This window comes from Gobius niger, assembly GCF_951799975.1.
Source record: "Gobius niger genome assembly, chromosome: 18".
Lineage (NCBI taxonomy): Eukaryota > Metazoa > Chordata > Actinopteri > Gobiiformes > Gobiidae > Gobius > Gobius niger.
In genome coordinates this window covers 19,198,874-19,220,162 of record NC_136869.1, presented here as the reverse complement: position 1 = coordinate 19,220,162, position 21,289 = coordinate 19,198,874, and the positions used below count along the sequence as shown (strand labels likewise).

Genomic DNA, 21,289 nt, shown 5'->3' with positions numbered 1-21,289 from the left:
AATAGGTGCTAAAAAAAAACAGTTAGTGATAATGACTTCATAAAAGAAAATGATATATCTAAATGATCTATTTACAACAAAATTACAAACTGTCTACAAATACAAACCATTTTACAAACATTATGTTTGTCTTTGATTCACTGATGAGATTTGTGCCTGGATAAACATTTGGGGTATTATTTTGCATTTCTGGTCAGGTTTGAACAAAATACTTAAGTAACTTTAAGCTACCATTAGAAATAAGCATTCATTTCACATTCATATGAGCCACGTGATATTTCCACATGACACATCAGAATGAAGTTCATCACAAACTCAGTATTGTAGAATTTTGTTTATTGACTTTTAACAGTTTTTTTTCACATTTCTGCTGAAATTATCCAGTGATATTTTAAACTTGAACTTGCTTTTTGTGCTCTTAAAGTCACGTTTTCTGGTGGTGATCTCAGATGACCATGGGCTATGCAACAGAGTGGTAAAAACTTGCTTAGGTCAGAGCATTTCCCCTCAATCTTTTCACGTGCTGTTTCCCTGCATCAGGTCAACTCCAATCACAGTCACTCATTCAGCTGCACAGATGAGATGATCTTAAAATAGCACCTTTAATAGAAGTGAATCTAACTAGCATAACATCCAGACTAAAGACAAACAAAAAGTCACTGAAGACCGTCAGTGCTGACTCTTCTAAAGACAAAGATATTGGGTGTTGTCAGGACTCTGGCCTTTTTAAGATGCACTCTTGCAAAATAATTTGACATCGTAAACATCGAAGCAAAATCAACAAATGCAAGAGCTGAGCCATGCAGACACAATGTTAAGTTGTGACAGTGTGTGAATAAATAAATCTTTAAGTAATCTAATACTTAACCGCTCACTTCACATAACATTTACACTTAACAAACATACACGAAAGAAGCAGCATATTGTCTAGATGTAGATTTATTTTTGAGGTATGATGGATCTATTAGATAAAATTTCTTGTTTTGTACAACCACACAATTTTAGTATAAAATTACTGTGGTGGATTTCATTATAAACAATAAAAGTGCCAATTGTGTTCGGGACAACGTATAATATTAACTTACAATAACCACTTTTCCTCAAAGCCTTTTGTTTTCCTCACTCATTGGTGGGTGCAGCTTTGTCGCTGCAATGATATACGTTTTCATCATGAGAATGTTATGCGTCAGTGCAACAAAGTGGTGAGATCAGAGAAGCCATGCTGTAAAACTCCAGGCTTCTGTCTCAAGCTCCAGTAAAACTTGGATTGTAAACATGATTCCAATATGATTCAAACAGGAAGTATTCCCAAAACCCAACACTGATAAATCCCATGGTGGTCACTGGATACTGGTGTCTTGCTCTCTGGTCGCGTGTACATCTCCCTGTCCCGGGTGGCGAGATTCAGCTGAAATTGGTAGGAGGCCAATGTGATGTGGAGGCATGCGGCTCAAACAAGGGCACAGGAGGGGCTTCTCTAGTCGTCCTTTTCCACAATGACCTCCCCATGAAGCACCCTCCTTCTCTGCCGCAGCATGTGGAAGTAGAGCTGAGGAAACACTGTGAGGGACAAAAAAAAAGAATTTATACAGTATATCTAATAATGTAACGTCTTTTCACAACCAGCCACCAGCTTTTTACAAAACTGTCAACATGGAAGAGTGACCAATGTTTTACTGCCCCCTTGTGACTGAAGTACGTTTTTCTTGGCAACAATGTGCTCAATCCTTGGAAATGTATACAATATGAAAACATTTTTTTTGTTATAACTGCCTTGAATATTTCAACAATGGTATTACTGTGATATTTTCAGATGTCATTTAATCACAAACAAAAACACAACAAACACTGTATCTTAATATGCAGTGATTTTTCATCAAATTGTGCTGAAACAAAACATGGGTAAACTTGAAACGAATTAGAAGAATCATGACTAAAACTGCACATCATTTTCAAATGACCAATCATTTCTTTTAAAGCTGCGTTTGCAAATATGTGTAAACAATAATAATAATAATAATAATAATAATAATAATAATAATGATGATGATGATAATGCATTCATCTTATTAAGCACTTTCCAGATGCTCAACGTTGGTTTACAATTTTGTGAATTATTCATTCACACCATACTCGGTGATAGTAAGTTACATATGTAGCCACAGCTGCCTTAGGGTAGACTTGGCATCTTGCAATATAGGCCATATATTGTACAGTGTTTCTCTACTGTAAATCCACAGCGTTTTGACTGATTGATGATTATAAGTTTCCATGAGGCCATAATCCCTTTGCTCTGCCCGATCCTGTCAGATCTCAGAAGCTAAGCAGGGTGGAGCCTGGTTGGTGCTTGAATGTGAGTCCGTTTGGGAACACCAGGAAGCCTGTGTTAATGTAGTGCGTGAATTATTGGTGGTGGCGCAGATTGGCGTCTCGCTTCAGTCAGTCTACCCCAGGGCAGCTGTGGCTACAATAGTAGTTCACCACCACCAAGTATGGAGTGAATGAGTAATGTTCTTTTGAGTGTCCAGCAAAGCGCTATATATAAAACCAATACATTATTATTATTTATTTTTTGAGGCAGATATTGGGGGATCTAATAGAAATACTAACATTTTGGGTTTAGTGTCTGATGAAAAATCTGATGCACATTGTAAATTCCTTCACTGACAGACTTTCTTGAGTATACGCTCAATGTTAAGTGTATTGTAGCACCTGTTGCTTTAAGATGCTACAGGTTAGTGCTTCTTACGTGGGATGTAGGACAGCATGACGATGATGAGGCAGTAGTAGTAGTCGAAGGACACATTGTACTTGTTGGGAAGTCTCATGGAGAACATGCCAGTTCTACGCACAACTGGCAGCGCTGCATAAATGGTGAGCAGCTCACCGATGACTCCCAGTGGGTACAGGATGATGAAGAGGTTGTACCTAGGAAGTCAGAATATCGCATTAGAGACATTCTGCAAACAGGCCTTCACTATTCTTAGTGATGCATGCAATACAATAGTGACACTTTTTTTGCGCAAATTTGTAATGTAAACAAAGATTGTGGTGCTTTTTCTTTTCTCACGTTTGTGTATCATTATGTGTATGAACAATTATAATTATCCTCTTCTTCTTTCAGTCAGTCACTGTGTCTGTGACACAGTAGGCCTCTTTCTGTGGAGCCAGTCGCTCTTTCTAGTACAATGGAAGTGGTGACTCAGGGCTATGGGGTCCTGTTGAAGCGCAGGCTCAAGGGAGCGTCTCAGCGGATGTGAGGGAAATGTTGGAGAACATTCCATGACCAAAACAGATGGGTCTTAAAAACAGGAGCAGCTGAACATGAGCCCTCCTTAGGGGCCTGGCGTCTCCACTGTTGCTTAAAGAAATACGTTGAGTGGGCTGGAGGCTTGGCCCTATGCACTGCCGTACAGTCAAAGACCATTTGCATTAAGCAAGTAGAGCCTGTGAAGTAAAAATATGTGGCATTTTACAGTTTTCTAACTAAATGATGCAATGTATTTCTTTTACATTAAAGCGTTTTACAGGTGTGAACAAGGTGATGTAATATGCAAATGTGAATAATCTGACAGTGAGTTCTCTCTGTGCAGTTGGACAGCAATCGTAGAGTACAGCTGACGACTCCAATTTCATATGGGCCACTGTAGCAGAGATATGCAAGGACAGACTGCTACGTCATAGGCACTAAGTACATGGTCAAAGAATGGTGTCATAGTGACGTGTAAGAACTATAATTATAATTAAAAAATAATGTTTACTATTGTTTTCATTAAAACGCACAAAATAAACCACATATTAAAAATGCATCATCGAGTTAATATATTTGGTTAATGCAAACGTGATAAAACAAGCAGCATACCCTGATAATAGCTAAGAGGTGCTAATCTAAACAAGCACATGCTGCTCCTCTGGACTCAGCTATAACAGCTCCTGGTTTAACATCAACTTTAGGCACAAAAATATTGATATGTCAAAACAACAAGCTCAAACAATTAGTCCAAACACAAAAAAGTCCATTCTTTCTCAGAGCAGCCACACTTAAGGTTGCTCCACCTGGCCCATTTGACGAAGTACGGCAGGTGGTGCAGCAGCTTGAATGTGTAGTATGAATATCTGGTAATCTCTGTCAATGTCCACACAACCAAGAAAAGGATTACGCTCTCTTCGTTCTGGATCTTCATTCAGGTCACAGGAAAAGCAGACATAGTTTACACAGGACACATTCTTAAGATAAGTTTGACCAAATATGTTGATAAATTACAAAACTGTTGCAAATGTGGAGGTAAAAATGCTAATTCAGATTCATATAAAATGGTTTAGATAAAAGCGATCACCTGTCTGATGCTGTTGGTTATAAACCAAACCATGAAAATCCTTGAGCACACTTGAACTCCAGTTACAATCACAGAAGTCCTGACAATTCCTACAAACACAGTATTACAATAAATATCTCTGCTTTGATAAGCAAACCAGTTATAAATAACCTGTACTTACCAATTGCACAGTGACCGACCTGTGATAAAAGGTGACACAAATCACACTCTATTACATCCCATCTTTATCAGCAGTGAAATGAGTCAAGAGAGACAAAATCTTACCTCAACTAATGCAAAGGTCTGGAAAAACTTGATTGTCCTTGCTATACTTCTGTAGAGCCCCTTGTGTGTACCTTTCTGGATGTAAAAGCGAGCCATTGCCATTGCCAGAACAAGCCAACTGTAGACACACATTTCATAAATGATGAAGATTATACAATGTTAACAGTATTTCCCATGAAAAGTAAGGACTACGGTGGCCCCAAATAGTTCAATGATGAACAGTAAAATGGCTCACCAAATTCAAATTCTTGCTTCATGTAACATATAAATGTGTCTATGAAATTAAACAGAAGAGGATCTTAGGGATTACTTAGAGCGACATTTGCTCAAAATGTATTAAATAAAAATGGCCTCAGTCATTATATCAGAAATCTGATTCAAGCCTTGGTTTATTATTCAGTATCATATGGCCCTATAGAGTAACAGGCTGAGAATTCACCCTAACAGCAATTTGTTCACACACAGTGTGTTAAAATCATTTTTAATAGTCTATATTTACTCCCAAATGACTAGCACTGTTTTCCAGTTGATGTATTTTACACTGAACTGCATGCACAGGTCACTGATCGGCTCTGAACAGGCTGCACGTGAGTACATTCATTTTATCCTCATTATTCTGTCTTTTCATAGCCACACTATGTTCAAGTGGTCATAATGTTAAAAGTGTCTCCGTTTTAAACCTGTGTAATTAATGAGTAATGATGTAATGTTTTGAAAGCCAATTATAAACACAAACTTTTGGCTCGTGCTCGGCTACTTTGAGCCTCCTGATTTGCGGCGCTCATGATAATCACTGCGCTCAGACATAAACTTATTAATGACTTTCCTCGGGTCCTGAACTCTCACTGTAATCCGTAAAAGCAGCGGAGGCGCGCCTTATTTTCATGCTGAAGTTTAAAGAAAGTGCCTACTGAGCATTTCACAGCTGAACACTGGGCTCTTGTGGCTCTAGTGTCAGCGGTGTCTGTCTAAACTTATCACTGCGCTTGTGAGGAGCGCACTGGGCCTTGACGCGAACACCACGCTGTCAGCCCTATTTGGCCACAGCGACAGCGCGAGCCTGCTACTTTATCCTCATGCCAGTCATTCATTATCCAGCCTGCTAATGAAAACCGCCAAATCCCTCGATTGAAACGTGTACAAACTCATCTGCCAAGGAGGCTATCCAACTCGGACAGTGCGTCGCTAAAGCGCGCTAGCTGAGCGCGCACTCCGAGCTCGTCATGCACTCCGTACTATAAACAGCACACGCTCACAGTTTTTGAGAGCGGCTAACTTATGGACATTTGTATTAATAGTCGAGGCAGGGGCGGATTATGGCACGTACCCGGCGGTCATGGCGATGTTGTAGAAGGTGAGCCATGCTGTAACGATGGCGCTTTTAGTTTTCTTCTTGTTGTTGTTTTCCTTCTCGTCTACCGCGCCGTCCTCCTCGCCGGACGCCATGGTACGCCAGGGTGGGGAAGTCAGGAAAGGAGCAGACAGCTGGAACTGCTTGGGAGGGGAGCAGCAGGGTCATCCATCCATCTATCCGCCCCCGAGTTGCTCTCTCTCGCGGGACCAATGCTGCAGCAAGTGTGTGGCCTGCTGGTGCTGCCCTGTAAAAAAGACATCAAACAATAAGCATCACTTCGCAAAACATCTCACATAGTGCCCTTTTTCTGTATGGCCACGCACTTCAACTTTCTTTTATTTCTATGAGAAGGAGATAGATCATCAAAGAAGCATGCTGGCAGCAACTACACTACTGCTTGTGAGAATCAATGCCCAAAAGTAATTAAAAAAAAAAAAAGTCTGTAACCGACTGCAGACACTGCAGAAGAGTCAACTTCAGACAGAGGTGCAGCTACTTCATAAAGAAACATAAAAGGAATTTGTTTGAACAATGGGTTGAAGATGCAAGATATAGTTGCATGATTCAATAAGTGAAGTGAATGATCACTGTTAAATTAGACAGGTGAAATAGGCTACTTGACTTGCTTTCATTATTCCACTAGATGGCGCTAGTGAGACATGGCCCTTAATATGAGAGAACTACAAGGGCTCAACTTCTTCTCAGCACTGAGGACATTACTATGGATCTATGGATCTGTAATTACCAACTTTTGCATTGAAGAAGCTTTCTTTTCAAACTTCCGGCTGGTTACCACAGCGTTAGGCGGCAAAGACAACTACAGTATGTTTGTGCCCTGAATCCTGACCTACACAAAGGCTCCTGCTGTGTAAGCAGTAGAGAGTGCAGGCAGGTGTGTGGTGTGTGGAAAGTGCTGGTGGAATCCAGGCACAGAGCTCCACAGCAGAGGCACAGAGCTGGGCCTGTCCCGGACAGTGGCACAGGATGAGGATGGGGAAGATGCTAAAGTTTGCTGTGTGTGAGGTGCTTCAGTTTGTGGGGTTGTGTGTGCCGCTCTTCATTGTTATGCAGAGGTTTGCAGTCATCGTGGCCAAAGTCAAAGACCTGGCACAGCCTCCCGGTGACAGCCGCACAGCCTACTGGTTAATAGTGGCAGTCTCTGTGGCCTATGTCACCTCCATAGCACTTCTCATCTGGCTCCCTCTCAAGTACATGGTCTTTCAGAAGAAGACGTTTCTCATTGGGAGGAAGAAGTGGTGAGTGTGTTTTGGAGCCATAGCTTTGATCAAAGCCATACTGCCTTTGCTCTGCCCGATCCTGTCAGATTTCGAAAGATAAGCAGCGAAAGACCTGGTTGGTACTTGGATGGGAGACCGTTTGGGAACACCAGGAAGTCTGGGTGAATGTAGTGTGTGTGTGCGTGAGTGGTTCTTGGTTGGCGGAGGGGGTGATGGCGCAGACTGGTAGCCTTGCTTCCGTCAGACTACCCCAGGGCTGCTGTGGCTACATACGTAGCTTACCATCACCGAGTATGGAGTGAATGAATAATGCAATGGATGAATGGAAAAGCGTTATATTTATTATTATTATTCGCTCCACATTAAGTTCACTCTAACCGTTCACTCTGTGTGTCTTTGTGTCAGGAGGCCTGTGGCACTCGTCTATGTGATCCTCTCCACATTACCATGCTTCGCCTTTCTCATTGCCAGCTCAGAGGTATTTATTGTTGCATCACAATATATTTCCGGACCCAACAAAAATGTTCAAATCATATGGTTGACTGTGTAAGCAGAAGATTGAAGGCTGTAGCTCTCAAGGGATTGATATCTAAAGCATGAATAAGGAGCTCCTGATAAGCAGCTGAGTTCCTGTTCCTGTCCAAACTGGCCTTGTCAAATCATCTGTCCATGAGGCACTTTTCACTTCCTGCTGCACTCTGGGCTGCACCTCTGTTGTTTTCTGTGGTCATTTCTAAAGAGCACACTGACCCTGAGACCTCGGTGTCTTTTACGTGAAAGCTTACTTTGCTTTGTTGTGTCCTGTTGGATAGATGTAACTTAGGACTATCATAATTTAGTGACTGCTTCACTTTAGTGAAGCTTAAAGATTTTCAAGTATGAACAGGCTGATATCATTTGTGGTAACGTGATCAGCATTTGACGATTAACACGTGTGTTTCATCTATAGGTTCAAATTAATAACAACATCAAACATGACATGTTCATGGAGGTGCCTGTGTCTCTGGTCCTCTTCTCGCTCATCTGCATGGATATGGTGGAGCGGATAAGGTACTGCAGACTGACAGGACGGGGTAAGCACTGCTGTCCTCTGGTCACACTTACCACACACTCTCAATGTTTGTGGGTCACTTGGAAAATGGGCAGGAAATTCAGTTGCAGAGCACATTTCTCATCACAGTGCTGAATTGCCAGAAGTCTGTTTTTTTTTCTGAGAAAAACAATGTCCATGGCTTAACTAAATTGCAGGTTACTTGGAGGCATACAGTTTTGATTATTTTTTGTGGATATTCTTCATATGATATTTTGCTGAGCAGAGCAGACATGAGATCTAAACTAAAATCTGCGGCTCTGTGGTTAGAGATGCCTAAGCCTTCATTGGAATCTTAATCTCAAATCAAATCAATATTGTGGAAAAGAACCCTTATTTACGTCCTTCCAATTCAATCTGATTCAAATCTGATTGTATATTTCAGGGATGAATCTATAACTTAAAAACACATATATAGAGAATTATCTCACCTGTCCACAATCATCCAAACTGTATGTGAACCTGACTGAAAAGTACTGTTATTCGCTGTCAGTAAAAACCTCTCTTTATTTTTGTAGCTCATGACCGGGATAGAGAGTCAGAGATCCCCTCTACCATCCTCACGCACATGGAGCCAGTCACTCCTATGTCACCTCTGAATCCACTTGTTCCAGGAGCAGCAGTGCCCGGGGCTGCAGTGCCTACATCTGTCCCATCTGCGGCTGGTCAACACAACATCCGCACCCCAAACGGAGTGGGTGTCAGGCAGGAGCCCAACGGGACAGTCCCGCTGGTCTCTGGTCTTCCAGGGAACTCTCAGAGGCCTTTCAGTATCTCTGCACTCAGCTCCCATTCTGACAGCATTGCGGCCTACCACATGCCGCCTTACACGTACACGGGGCCGCTGCGCTTTCTGTGCGCCACTGATGCCAGAGCCGACGTGCTGGTGGACAGTTTCATGTTTTGGATGGACACAGTCGAGATGGTGCGATGCGCGGGGCACCCTCTGGTTTTCTACTCTGGCTGGGTGTTCCCCATCTACATTTTCAGCTACCTGTCCTGCCTGAGAGTGGTGGTCATGCCCCACAGCCCACTGCTCTCTTCGCTAGGGGTGGCCCTGCAGGACTTGCCGTTCTTCTTTGTGCGTGCAGGACTTATTGCATTCTTTGGTTTTGTTTCCCCTGTTCTTTACATGATGAAAAACTTGTTAATCTGCTTGGCATTTATTTATTTTAACTTCATGACCAAGTTGAGGATCTTTAACACAGAGAGAATGGTCCTTTGAAAAGCTGACCTTTGGTATCACTGGAACCAAATAAGAATTAGTAGCTACTAATTTAAAGTAGGTCACACTTTCAGACCAAATCAAGACATTTAGTCAAAGACAATTTTAAAAAGAGGAAGGGTAAAGACTGTCTCCCCCAAAGGACTTTGAGGCCATGCCTTTTTGCAAAGAACATTCCTATGTATAACCTGAATGTTTAATACTCTTCTTTGATTTTGAACAACTAAGCAATGCACTTTAGACCTTTACATGTCATATGTTGTTTTCTACCCTTTTTACCTTTTACAGTAATACTACTCAACTGTGCGATACGTTACGTTCATGCGCCTATGTGTGGGAGTGAAACTATGTATATATTTTGCTAAACTCTGTGAAAACAGTATTGTACTTACTGTAATGCTGAGTTGGTTAAATTGTGAACTACAGTTATTTCACTAAAATGTAGAACATTTTGTAACAATCTTCCCTCAAGAGAATGAGTTTCCTGGCATTATTCTACAAAACAGGCTCATCGTTGTTCCCGACAGTCTCCACTTGACATGGTACATGCTGTAACTGGACAAATGAGGCTAGTTTTACTGCATCTGTACAGTGGTATCAGCAAAATTAAAGTTCAGCATTTAAACTCTATTACACTCGACTTCATGACCAGACAAGTCTCCACAAATGTATTCATTTTCGTATTTTCTAAATTCTTTTAGCCAACAACATTCCTATAACATATATTTTTACATTTATAATATAATATAATTATTCACAAGTAGTGACAAGAGTTGTTAAGTATTGTTAAGTATATGTCAAGTGTCCAGTGAAGAGGAAACAGGATTTCCCTGTCCACTTTCTTGTCTCATGCTCCTATGGACTTTATTCCCATCGACACATGGCCACACTAGCCTCTATTTCTTTAACCCAGATTATTGCTCTGCATGGTCAGTTACTACAAAAGACTGGGTTTTTTAAAGGTTGCTTCATAAGGAATGTATTGAATATTTTCAAACAACTTTACCACATAACATCTAAACTAAACTTCACTTCACCTCCAGATAGTTAAAAAAACATTTTAAACGACTCTTCCCATCCGTCACATCACCTGTTTCAGCTCCTGCCATCGAGAAGACGTTATCGGAGTATATTAGTGTTTATATTGTAAAGCTATACAGCTACTGAATCATTTGTTTATTCTTTTTTGTGCAGTAGTATACACAGTTTTTAGTGCTTTATTATTAATGCGTCTAGTTTTCTCTTCTAACCGTTATTATCTTTTTTTTGGTTTTTTTTGTTTCTAATTTCAAAAATATACATTTCTTTATTAATTACGCAAAAATACAATAAAGCAAACAAGTGTTAAAATACAAATTTGGATTCCGTGGCCATAAGACCGTTGGAAGAGTTAAAAAATTAAAAATCCTAGCAAAATGGAAAATTCACAAACTGTTCGTTTCTGAAATTGCTTATCAGGTACCCCTTAAATTCCCCCATAGACCCATGCTGAGTGACATAGCCATAGTCCAGGATGTTAAGCATTTGTACAGCCAGAACAAAACACGACCTCCGCACTGCCCCCGCCTCAGGCAGTGTCCCATCAGGCAACACATAGTTTGGTCTGCGTACATTGTAAGGTAGAACCTTTTGTGCGGGACGGTATTGGTCCAAAGCTTTGGGTGAAAGCCCATGATACATTTTATATGCAAAACATGACAGTGCAAAGTTACGTCTTGTTTGCAGTGTGATCAGACCTAGCCTTCTGTAATGCTCAGGTGCTATTTCTGCACGGTATGGCAGCTGGAGAATTACGTATGCGCATACATCTCCGCTGTAGGCTTTCTAGACAGTTCACCAATGTTTTTCCAATACCACATAGCAGCACTGAGCAGTCCTCCAATCGAGATCTGATGTAGGCCTTGTATATGCGCAGCAGTAGTTCAGTACTTCTCGGTGGCAGCTTTGTCTTAAGAAGTCTCAGAACAAAAATTTCCTTACAAGCTGCTTTGCAAGTCTCCTCGATGTGACGCTTAAATTTGAGGTCACTCGTAAGGATGATCCCCAGATGTTTTGTCTCATTTGAGAAAGGAATGGTGTGACCCTCAAACACAACCAGGTTGTGTTTGAGGGTCACACCATTACGAGTCTGTGCCTTTGTTGCATTTTTAATGGCAATAAATGAAACTAACTAACTCGTCAAAAACATCGACCTCCACTAAGGCACTATCTTGCAACTATTAGATCCAGTGCCCAGAACTTGACATAAAAGCAATGTTACCAACAAGTAAAATCCTGCACCCACACAATAGTACTAACCTTAAACATTACCTTAACATGACCTTAAGCATTTATATGGAATAAATTAGCTGAGACTGGCTTGTAGAACAGCTTGTGCAAAGTAGTGAAAGCAGCCAAAAAAGCAAAATAAAGTCCGAGGCACTCGAGTCATGTAGCAATAATATAAAGTCCTTTATTAACAAATGGACCAGCCTACGCGTTTATACTTTAAACATCATCCATTACTGCTTATGAGCAACTTTCATGAACAAAATCAGAAAAAAAAGCTTTCCTAGCACAATCTTACCCCTTTCCTTGGAAATTGCTGCGGTGTGTCGCCCCCCATGTGACAGGATATCCATTTGAGTGATTAGAGGAGAAAGCACTATGTCCGTGTGTCACTGCTGCTCCACACCTAGGCACAGTCCACATGCCTTCACTGCTCCAAACCTCTGGCTGACTCCAGGATAATGCTCACCAAAGCCACTGCAGTGCTTTGTCTGCTGCAAGTCCTCTGCATCACCGCCGACATAGGTAAGAACTGGGCTCTACTTTGATCCTCGCGCCATAATATTTAAATTATCTCAAATATATTAATCTCACAGCACTGACATTCATGGTCTATTCTTTTGCAGACAGCGGCTCCTTTCTGATCTATAATGAGAACCACAACAAGTGCATTCGAGTGGAGAGTGCTACCTCCATCACGGTCGGCCAGTGCAACCCTCACGCCAAAGAGCAGCAGTTCCGCTGGGCCTCGGAGTCCCGCGTCCTCAGCCTGTCCCTCAAGCTCTGCCTGGCAGCCACCGAAATCAAAGACTGGGTGAAGGTGGTTCTGTTTGAGTGCGATGAGAAGAACGACCTGCAGCACTGGGAGTGCAAGAACGACACTCTGTTCGGCCTCAAGGACCAGGACCTGCACTTGAACTGGGGCAACCGCCAGGAGAGGAACATGATGGTGTACAAGGGCGCGGGCCTGTGGAGCCGCTGGAGGATCTACGGCACGCGGGGCGACCTCTGCTCAAAGGGCTTCCAGGGTAGGGTTAAGAAATATACGTGCCTGTTTATCTGTGCCTATTGCCCCTTTGTCCACCACCAAAGACTAATTCACTCACCACATACCACTATACACAGCCGTTAGGCAATTTGGGTGTAGTGTATTGCCATAGCACAACAGTAGGCTGATTATGAAGCCGATCTTTGCACTTGTGTCTCTTGTCAACATAACTGGTCACCAACTAGCAGCTTATCTTACCTCAGTTCAAGAGGCTTATGTATTTTGGAAATCTTGGGACTATATACCCTAAAAAGCAAGCCCAAAAAAACAACAACAGCGTAATAAAGTCAATTTTTCAAATCTCCACTCAAAATCTATACATTCACTGAGGGCGGCTTTTCCATTAATACTGTATACACTGCGGACCCCAGCAGTTTTTGTATTCAGTCTCTTCAATTCTTGTTATACACTATGTCTGATTATGCCCTCTTTGTTCTCCTCAGAGATCTTCACTCTAGGGGGCAATGCGTTTGGAGTGCCATGTCAGTTCCCATTCAAGTTTAGATCGCAGTGGTATGCCGAGTGCACCAAGGAGGGCCGCAATGACGGACATCTGTGGTGTTCAACGGAGAGGGACTATGACAAGGATCAAAAGTGGGGCTTTTGTCCAACCAAAGGTAAACACTCCAAGTTTTATATTGTGATAATAATAATACAAGTTCACCAAATAGACTGTGTGGAAGCAGTGATTATGATGATGTAGGTCATCTCTGTAGGTCAGTTGTTCGAGATTGGCTTTTATTGAGGAGGTCAGTGCTGACTGGTCTGCTCCCTGACCCCGCAGATGCCCCCAACAGAACAACACTGCTGCTTCCTCCCATGAGTAGGCTTCCCACAAATGTGCACATTTCCCTCCTTCTCACATCGCTATGCCCTGACACTGCTCAATTCACCAGGACAGGAAAAGGACGAAGATAAAAAGAGCATTCACTTTTACAGCTTTCTGTTGACACACGCTGCACTCCGGACCAAGGCGGAATGGTCTGGAGTATATTTTAGTATGGACTGTACTGAACTGTATAGACAGTTTGATGTGTTTTGCGAAGCATGTTGTGCGCGGTGATTAATTGTGATGTTGTGCAGCCTCATCGGGCTGGGACACTGACCCAGTGACCGGAGTGCAGTATCAGAGGAATACTCAGGCCGTGCTGACCTGGCACCAGGCCAGGAAGAGCTGCCAACAGCAGGGGGCCGAGCTGCTCAGCATCGTGGAGCTGCACGAGCAGTCCTTCATCTCCGGTACTACATAAGTTACATAAGTGATAACTAGAGTTTCAACTGTATAACTAATGCTGACAATGGTCGTGTTGTGTCTGTCGAGGCAGGGTTGTCAACTATTTTAGGAACATCTCTGTGGATTGGACTTCACAGCTTGGATTTTGACAGCGGCTGGCAGTGGAGCAATGGGAACCCATTCAGATACTTAAACTGGGCACCAGGTAAGTAATACTTAGTAGTATAATATATGATATGTAAGACCAAATCTAATGCTATTTTTACAATGTGTCCAACAGGCCACCCCTCATCAGAACCAGGGAATAACTGCGCTGCCCTGAATGCAGGAAAAGCCTCCAGGTGGGAGAGCAGCTCCTGCAACAAGAAACTTGGTTACATTTGCCGAAAAGGAAACTCCACTGCTCTCCCACTACCTCTAAGTAAGATGACAATGAATGGTTTTAAGAAGTCATATTGTTTGAGTGAAGCAACTTATGACTTTGACTGCAACAGGCAAGGACCAGCCGAGCTTCTGCCCAAACCACTGGGTCCCATACGCGGGGAACTGTTACTCCCTCGAAAGGAGTAAAACGATGTGGAAGGATGCTTTGAGTGCCTGTCACAAAGAGGGAGCAGATCTGGCCAGCATAGCAAACGTAGAAGAGCAGAGCTTCATCATCTCTCAAATGGGATATGGTAAGTGTTTGATGTATTCTGAACAGGACATTTTGTGGCAAAAATCTTTATGTTCATGCTGGGGTTGCTGAGAAAATCAGTCTCATTCTAGACAATTATAATGACATGTTTGACCTCTCAGTACCAACAGATGTGATGTGGATTGGCTTGAATGACCAGAGAAATCAGATGCTGTTCGAATGGTCAGATCGCTCCCCTGTCACCTACACAAACTGGCTGAGTGACGAGCCCTCGCATGCCACAAACCTACAAGAAGACTGTGTGCTCATCAAAGGGAAGGTACCAGTCAAAACAGAACAACTAAATTAATCAACTAAATCAAAACAAACAGAAAACGTTTGCTTTTGTCTGAATAGGATGGAAAATGGGGCGACCACATGTGTGAGAAATTGTTTGGATATATCTGTAAGAAGAAAGCATCCACTAAACCAGCCGAGGGCACGCATGAAGAGACTAACCCAGGATGCCCGCTTGTGAGTGTCTTGATAATAGATCCATGAAACACAGTATTTCTAGTATGTTCTGTTCTAGTAATTCACATATCGTATCTCAGGGATCTTTTAGGTATGGTCCGTACTGTTACAAGATCGGAGCAGAGGCCAAGACGTTTGAAGATGCAAAAACAACATGTCTGCACGAAAGATCCAATCTGGTGGATGTGCCTGACAGGTAAGGTTGTGCAGATTTTAATAATGAAATGTCTCTAATTATTACTTTCCATATCTTAGAACAGAATAGAGGCAATACAACAATACATAATTATTTGTACTTGCAGGTATGAGAGTGCCTTCTTGGTCAGTTTGGTGGGTTTAAGACCAGAGAAGTATTTCTGGACAGGGCTTTCCAATATGGAGGATAAACACATTTTCAAGTGGACCACTGGACGGAGGGTGACATTCAGTAACTTCAACGTCGGCATGCCAGGTACTCCCCCCCCCCCGACAGACCCATTAACGACAGCGATGATGCGCCGTATTCTTCCTCTAAGCTTTTTGTGCTCAACAAAAGACAGAAAACAGGGATGCGTTGCTATGACGACCGGAGTGTTTGCCGGATTATGGGATGTCGTCAGCTGTGACAACAAGGAGAAGTACATCTGTAAAAAGAAAGCGGAGGGCGTGCCACCGACCACTGTGCCACCCACCACTCCCTCTCTGACCTGCGCCTCCGGGTGGGAGCCCATCCCCAAAAGAAACTTCTGCTTCAAAGTGAGACAGTCGGACTCACAGTTTTCGTACGTTTGTTTCACATGTGAACTAAAATGCCTTCTTTTTACAGGTGTTTAAGAAGGAAAAGGAAAAGAGAAAGACTTGGCAAGAAGCGCATGATTTTTGTAAAGCCATTGGTGGCAGTTTGATGAGCGTTCACACTGACGACGATCTTGACAGTGCTGGGTAACAGACATAATCCATGCAGCAATTTCATTCATATTTCTATATACACAATTACTATAGTAGAATGTCTGAACAGATTCACAAAGCCGGTTTGGATAGGCCTCCGTCTGCAAGGAACTACTTTTAAATGGGCAGATGAATCTCCGGTGAGTCACACAAGCTTCATAATTTACCCATTGCGGACAAAAAAAGCTTCTCTTAACATTTCCCTTCCAAACCGGTGCTTTAGTTTGAATATGAAAATTGGGGTTACGGAGAGCCAAACAACCACAATGACGCCGAGCACTGCACTGAGGTCCGGGCCAGCTACAGCCGCCCCTGGAACGACATGCACTGTGATACCTACAATGACTGGATCTGCCAAATGCGCAAAGGTACAGCACTATTAAAAAATGATCCACAAAATACTTATTTGGAAGAACGCTTTTAACGCCTTCCTGAATATTCAAGGGCTACTGCCGAAACCAGAGCCTGCGGATATCGTTCTAGGTAACGTCAACTGTCTCCTAAAACCTTAAATTTGATGTATCTGAATCTACATGTAACAAAGTGCTAAAGTCTCCTCTGTACAGTTTACAACAAAACCGAAGATGGCTGGTTCATATACAACGACACGCAGTATTTCATCAACAAAGAGCTGAAGCCGATGGAATTTGCAAGGGCTTTCTGCAAAAAGAACTTCGCTGATCTTGCCGTGATCACAGGAGAGAGTGAGAGAAAGTTCCTCTGGAAACTGGTGCGACGCTTAAGACAGTAATATGCGCTAAAGCAGCAAAATCAAGGCAGTGTATTAAAAGTATGACTCCCCTCTGCTCAACGTTATGCTCAGGTTGCGAAGGGCTCGGAGTCACAGTACTACATCGGCATGACAGTGAATTTGGACAAGTCCTTTAGGTAAGTCAAGCCTCAATCTGAATGGTAAAGTTTCACATAAACACTCCTAATGTGATGATGTTGCAGCTGGGTGGATGATTCTCCTGTAACTTACACCGCATGGGAAAAGAACGAGCCCAACTTTGCAAACAATGATGAAAATTGTGTGACTTTATACAAAAGTATGGGTGAGTACAGTCAATGAAAGTACAATCACTTTTCCTGGTCTTTAATGCAACAATCTGGATGAACACATTTCAAATCGTGCTATAATAAAGTGTCCTACATAGTTTCTGTAAGAGATAGCAGGACTTTCTGGCAGGTTTTAGCCTCTTAACCCCCACCTAAACAGAGCACATTTTCTCCAGTTTGGCAATACCCAAATTTAGAAGCTTCTTAATAAAACATGCATCTAAATAACAAAAAAAGTGAAGAAAAAATGACAAAAAAGTGATGAAAAAATGACAATAATGTGATGAGAAAAGCAACAAAAAAGCGCTGCATATTTTTTTGATAAGTGATAGCAACAATGACGAAAAAGATTTGTTTAGCTCAGTTTTGTAGGTCTTAGCTTTCAAATGAGTCGTTACACTGGTCTGTAGGCTCCAGTCGAGAAAATGTGCTTGGTTAGAGATTAAAAATATACTTCTCAACTGAAACATCACCAGTTCGTAATCGTACACTGTTGTAAGATGGGAGAAGTGTCTTATAATTGTAATACTCAACAGAGAATAGCTATTATACAAATAGTCCCATCTTACAGGATACTGGAATGATATAAACTGTGGCTTGGAGCTTCCATCTATCTGCAAAAGAAGTGCTACCTTCACAAATACAACAGTCGCTCCCACTGAAATTCCCAAAGGAGGCTGTGCTCCAGAGTGGACAGCGTTTCAGGGGAAGGTAACTAAACTATACACTTGCTGTTATACTTATTCTACTTTCAGCACATCCCTCCCTGCATGTGACTTTTCCTTTATTTTAGTGCTACAAATTCATAACGGGAACTGACAAAAAGGACTGGCAAGAATCAAGGGACTACTGCAAGAGCCAGGGTGGTAATCTTGTGTCTATCCTCAACAATAAAGAGCAAGGTCAGCAACACAAGCGCTATTAAACATACTGGTAAAACCAAACACTGATGTTTTTGCAATCCTTACTAGCGTTCCTAATAACCCAGATGACCAAATACACTGAAGACCTCTGGATCGGCATGAACGATGTCAACTGGGAGATGCACTTTGTTTGGACGGATGGAAAAGGCATTGGGTACACGAACTGGGCTAAAGGACACCCCGCCTCGGTCCCGGATGGACGCTACTCATTCTCCACCGAGGTTATTTTTATTTGGGGATAAATATTGCAGTTGTAAAAAGTGACTGAACAAATGTTTTCTTTCATGTAGTATGACTGTGTGGTGATGTTGGGCAGGTCTGTGAAACAAACTGGTTTATGGAAAGTGGACGATTGCGAGTCAAAAAAGGGCTTCATCTGTAAACGAAACGTTGGTGAGTCGACAGTCGAAACAACAGTCTCGAAACCTGTGTGCCATAGTGTTAAAAGTCTAAAAGAATGGTGGAAGTCTTATCTTGTTCTTCACCGGGTTTCTATTCCATACGTCGCACAGATTCACAGATTGCAGTCGGGCCCACTACTGTCCAACCAAAGTCTTTTTACAAACTTGGCAACGACTCGTTCAAACTTGTTACTCAGAAGATGAAATGGGATGAGGCGCGGAGGCAGTGCCAGGCCGATGATGCGGACTTGGCTAGTATTTTGAACCCCATGACCCAAGCGTACCTCACCCTGCAGATGTCCATGCACAACGAGCCGGTGTGGATCGGCCTCAACAAAAATATGGTACACTTTCTCGCTTGCACGCAAAACATTTCACCATAGCTCATTTTGCTGAGAGAGAAGATGCTGAGCTTTGTGATTTTGACAGTTCCACCACAGCCTTCTTGCCAACTTACAGTCCATAATGTTGTTGTTTCTTACACAGACTGGTGGACGGTTCAAGTGGATTGATGGTTGGTTCATGTCTTACACTAAGTGGGGCGTGGATGAACCCAAACGCAACTATGGCTGCGTGTACATGGATATCGACAAGACATGGAAGACCGCACCATGCACCAACTCTTACCAGTCTCTCTGCAAGAGGTCTACAGGTAAGAAGACACCGCTACTCATCCTAAATTTTCCTAATCTTATTTATGTGTTTTCTAATAGATGTAGTTCCAACACAACCCCCACAACTTGTGGGAAACTGCCCTGAACCAAAAAGGAGACAGACTTGGCTTCCCTTCAGGGGCCACTGCTACTTGTTCAGCTTAGTGGTCGACAACTGGGCTCAAGCCTCGGTTGCGTGTCTGAAGTCAGGTATGTAGCAGCGCTCTGGTACTCACCGAAGGCCAACAGGGGTGTGACGGGATGCTGCTGTGCCTCTCAGGTGGAGCTCTCATCAGTATTGAAGACCCACAGGAGAATCTGTTCATCCAGCAAAACCTGGAGCTTCTGCATGACGAAGCCAAGTCGTTCTGGACGGGTCTCTACAAGAGTCATGAGGGTAAAAAGCTAAACATTACAGAATAATCTATACACATCGCTGACCGGATTAATTTAAAGACAGGACTTCATGATTACAAAAATATTGTTATACTAATCAAGAAAGAAAGAACATTTCAAAAACTTTTACCTAACCCTATATCCTTAGTTCTTGGGAGCAGTTCAAGGACCCTCTGTAGAGTTTTTAAACATACCTGTGTCTGTGCAGGTAAGTGGATGTGGATAGACAGCAGTGTGATGGACTACACAAACTGGAAGCCTGGGATGCCTGAAAAGGAGTCGTGTGTGTCAATCACCTCGGAAACTGGGCAGTGGAGCACAAGCAGCTGCGGCCGATACAAGTCCTACATCTGCAAAACACCCAAAAGTAAGAAAAGAGATTTTCTGACACTAGACATTTACTTTACAGCACAATAATAGCATGGGGATAGGATGAACATGGCATGGCAGCTAAAGGTTTTACATTATGGTGTGGTAATTACTAATGGAAAGGGGCCCATGTCATTTAATTAATGTGTAACATGATGAAAGCATCCCTAACCATGTATGAATGCTGTAAATGATCAATTACTGTTGTCTAATGTTAATATAACTAATGTCACTTTTTTCTTGGTGATGATATGGAAAACAGCTGCAAATTGCTTTTTCCCCTTTATCTTAGTAATGCCTTTTCCAATGTTTTAATATGTCATTACTAGACTGTTACTCTGTAACTAATGCTACTTTTGTGCTTTTACAGCTATCGCTCCTACAGAGAAACCTCCAGCTGTCGGTAAGTCCTGCCATGTGATGTCACTTGTATGTTCATGTACGTCATCAGTCAATGTGCTAATACTTTGGTTGTTCTTCTTAGCTCATGTGGTAAAAGAACCGGCAAAGAGCTCAGCTGGCGTCACGGTGGCCGTGGTCCTGGTTGTGTTGGCCGTGGCGGGGCTTGGAGCCTTTCTTCTCTTCCGGAGGAAAATACCCATGCCGGCCATTCTGACAGAGAGCAACTTCGACAACAAGTTGTACTTCAACAATCCCATTCGCGCTCCAGTGGACACTAAGGGCCTGGTGGCTAATATAGAGCACAATGAGAATGCATAGTTAAACAGCAAAACCCTTGTTTGGTTGTTGCAGCCAGAGAATATTTAATGTAAATCCAGCAGCTTAAGATGAAGTGAATTCATGAAGTAATCGTCACAAAGAATAATTTGATGTGCTAATCATGAGTGTGATTGGTTAAATGTGTACAGCCTATTTTTCATGACTTCAACATTTTACAAATCAAGAACCACAGAAATACATCTATTTTTGCCTTTTTGTAAATAATAGTTTAATAAAAGTGTTTTTCAAACAATAATTGTGTGTGAAAATGACATGAAAAAAAGGACAGAATAGGGTTTGAGAAAATCAGTGTTACTATGGAGATCCGCCATGTTTGTAGCAAACATTTTCCATAGACTAACATTAGCTAAAAACAATATTAAAAGTGGATTTAAAAGCCGTGGAACAACTTTGCAAGCTGTTGAGTCACTGCTGGTAAATGCATGTGACTTACTGTAGTCCAAATGTCTTAAGGGGACTATGCAGCATTTAAAAATGTTAAAATTAAGTATTTTCCTCCCACCTACATGTTCCAGCCATGTCCTAATGTGTAGAATGGGCTCAGACCTGTTCACCACAACTGCCTCTAAAATCCTGCACTGTCACTCAAAAAGTTGTTAATTCGGGTCCGAA

The 21,289-nt window shown here is 42.3% G+C and overlaps 2 protein-coding genes across 2 annotated transcripts; one reads left to right on the top strand and one right to left on the bottom strand.

Annotated features, from left to right (window-relative positions):
* Positions 1-329: 329 nt before the first annotated feature.
* hacd1 (3-hydroxyacyl-CoA dehydratase 1) lies at positions 330-6,192 on the bottom strand. The gene is made up of 7 exons (XM_079576479.1): positions 5,929-6,192; positions 4,602-4,719; positions 4,498-4,516; positions 4,338-4,426; positions 4,057-4,178; positions 2,750-2,928; positions 330-1,560 (listed from the first exon to the last, which is right to left on the bottom strand). The coding sequence occupies exons 1-7, from the start codon at positions 6,045-6,047 to the stop codon at positions 1,478-1,480; spliced, it is 729 nt and encodes a 242-aa protein (XP_079432605.1). The 5' UTR covers positions 6,048-6,192; the 3' UTR covers positions 330-1,477.
* Positions 6,193-6,939: 747 nt separating this feature from the next.
* On the top strand, positions 6,940-20,841 carry LOC306977402 (macrophage mannose receptor 1-like; the record flags this gene model as incomplete). Its single annotated transcript, XM_079575703.1, is given in 34 exon segments — positions 6,940-7,211; positions 7,599-7,671; positions 8,143-8,266; positions 8,802-9,334; positions 12,403-12,405; positions 12,408-12,804; positions 13,268-13,441; positions 13,908-14,063; positions 14,150-14,263; positions 14,339-14,479; positions 14,553-14,735; positions 14,857-15,014; positions 15,092-15,208; positions 15,289-15,404; positions 15,511-15,659; positions 15,744-15,943; positions 16,014-16,129; positions 16,206-16,275; positions 16,359-16,503; positions 16,580-16,618; positions 16,702-16,865; positions 16,959-17,023; positions 17,090-17,190; positions 17,766-17,905; positions 17,988-18,096; positions 18,166-18,338; positions 18,408-18,510; positions 18,630-18,862; positions 19,005-19,170; positions 19,232-19,381; positions 19,452-19,568; positions 19,776-19,934; positions 20,307-20,339; positions 20,421-20,841. Coding segments are annotated over 34 exon segments (5,229 nt in total). The 3' UTR covers positions 20,657-20,841.
* Between the last annotated feature and the right edge of the window lie 448 nt (positions 20,842-21,289).

Bases quoted from the DNA above. Each gene is read 5' to 3' on its own strand.
- hacd1 (XM_079576479.1), bottom strand. From the start codon at position 6,047: ATGGCGTCCGGCGAGGAGGACGGCGCGGTAGACGAGAAGGAAAACAAC. The intron at 2,929-4,056 runs GTGGAGCAACCT...CTGACTTCCTAG, and splicing joins TACTTCGTCAAATGGGCCAG to GTACAACCTCTTCATCATCC. The intron at 1,561-2,749 runs GTAAGAAGCACT...TGTCCCTCACAG, and splicing joins CATGCTGTCCTACATCCCAC to TGTTTCCTCAGCTCTACTTC.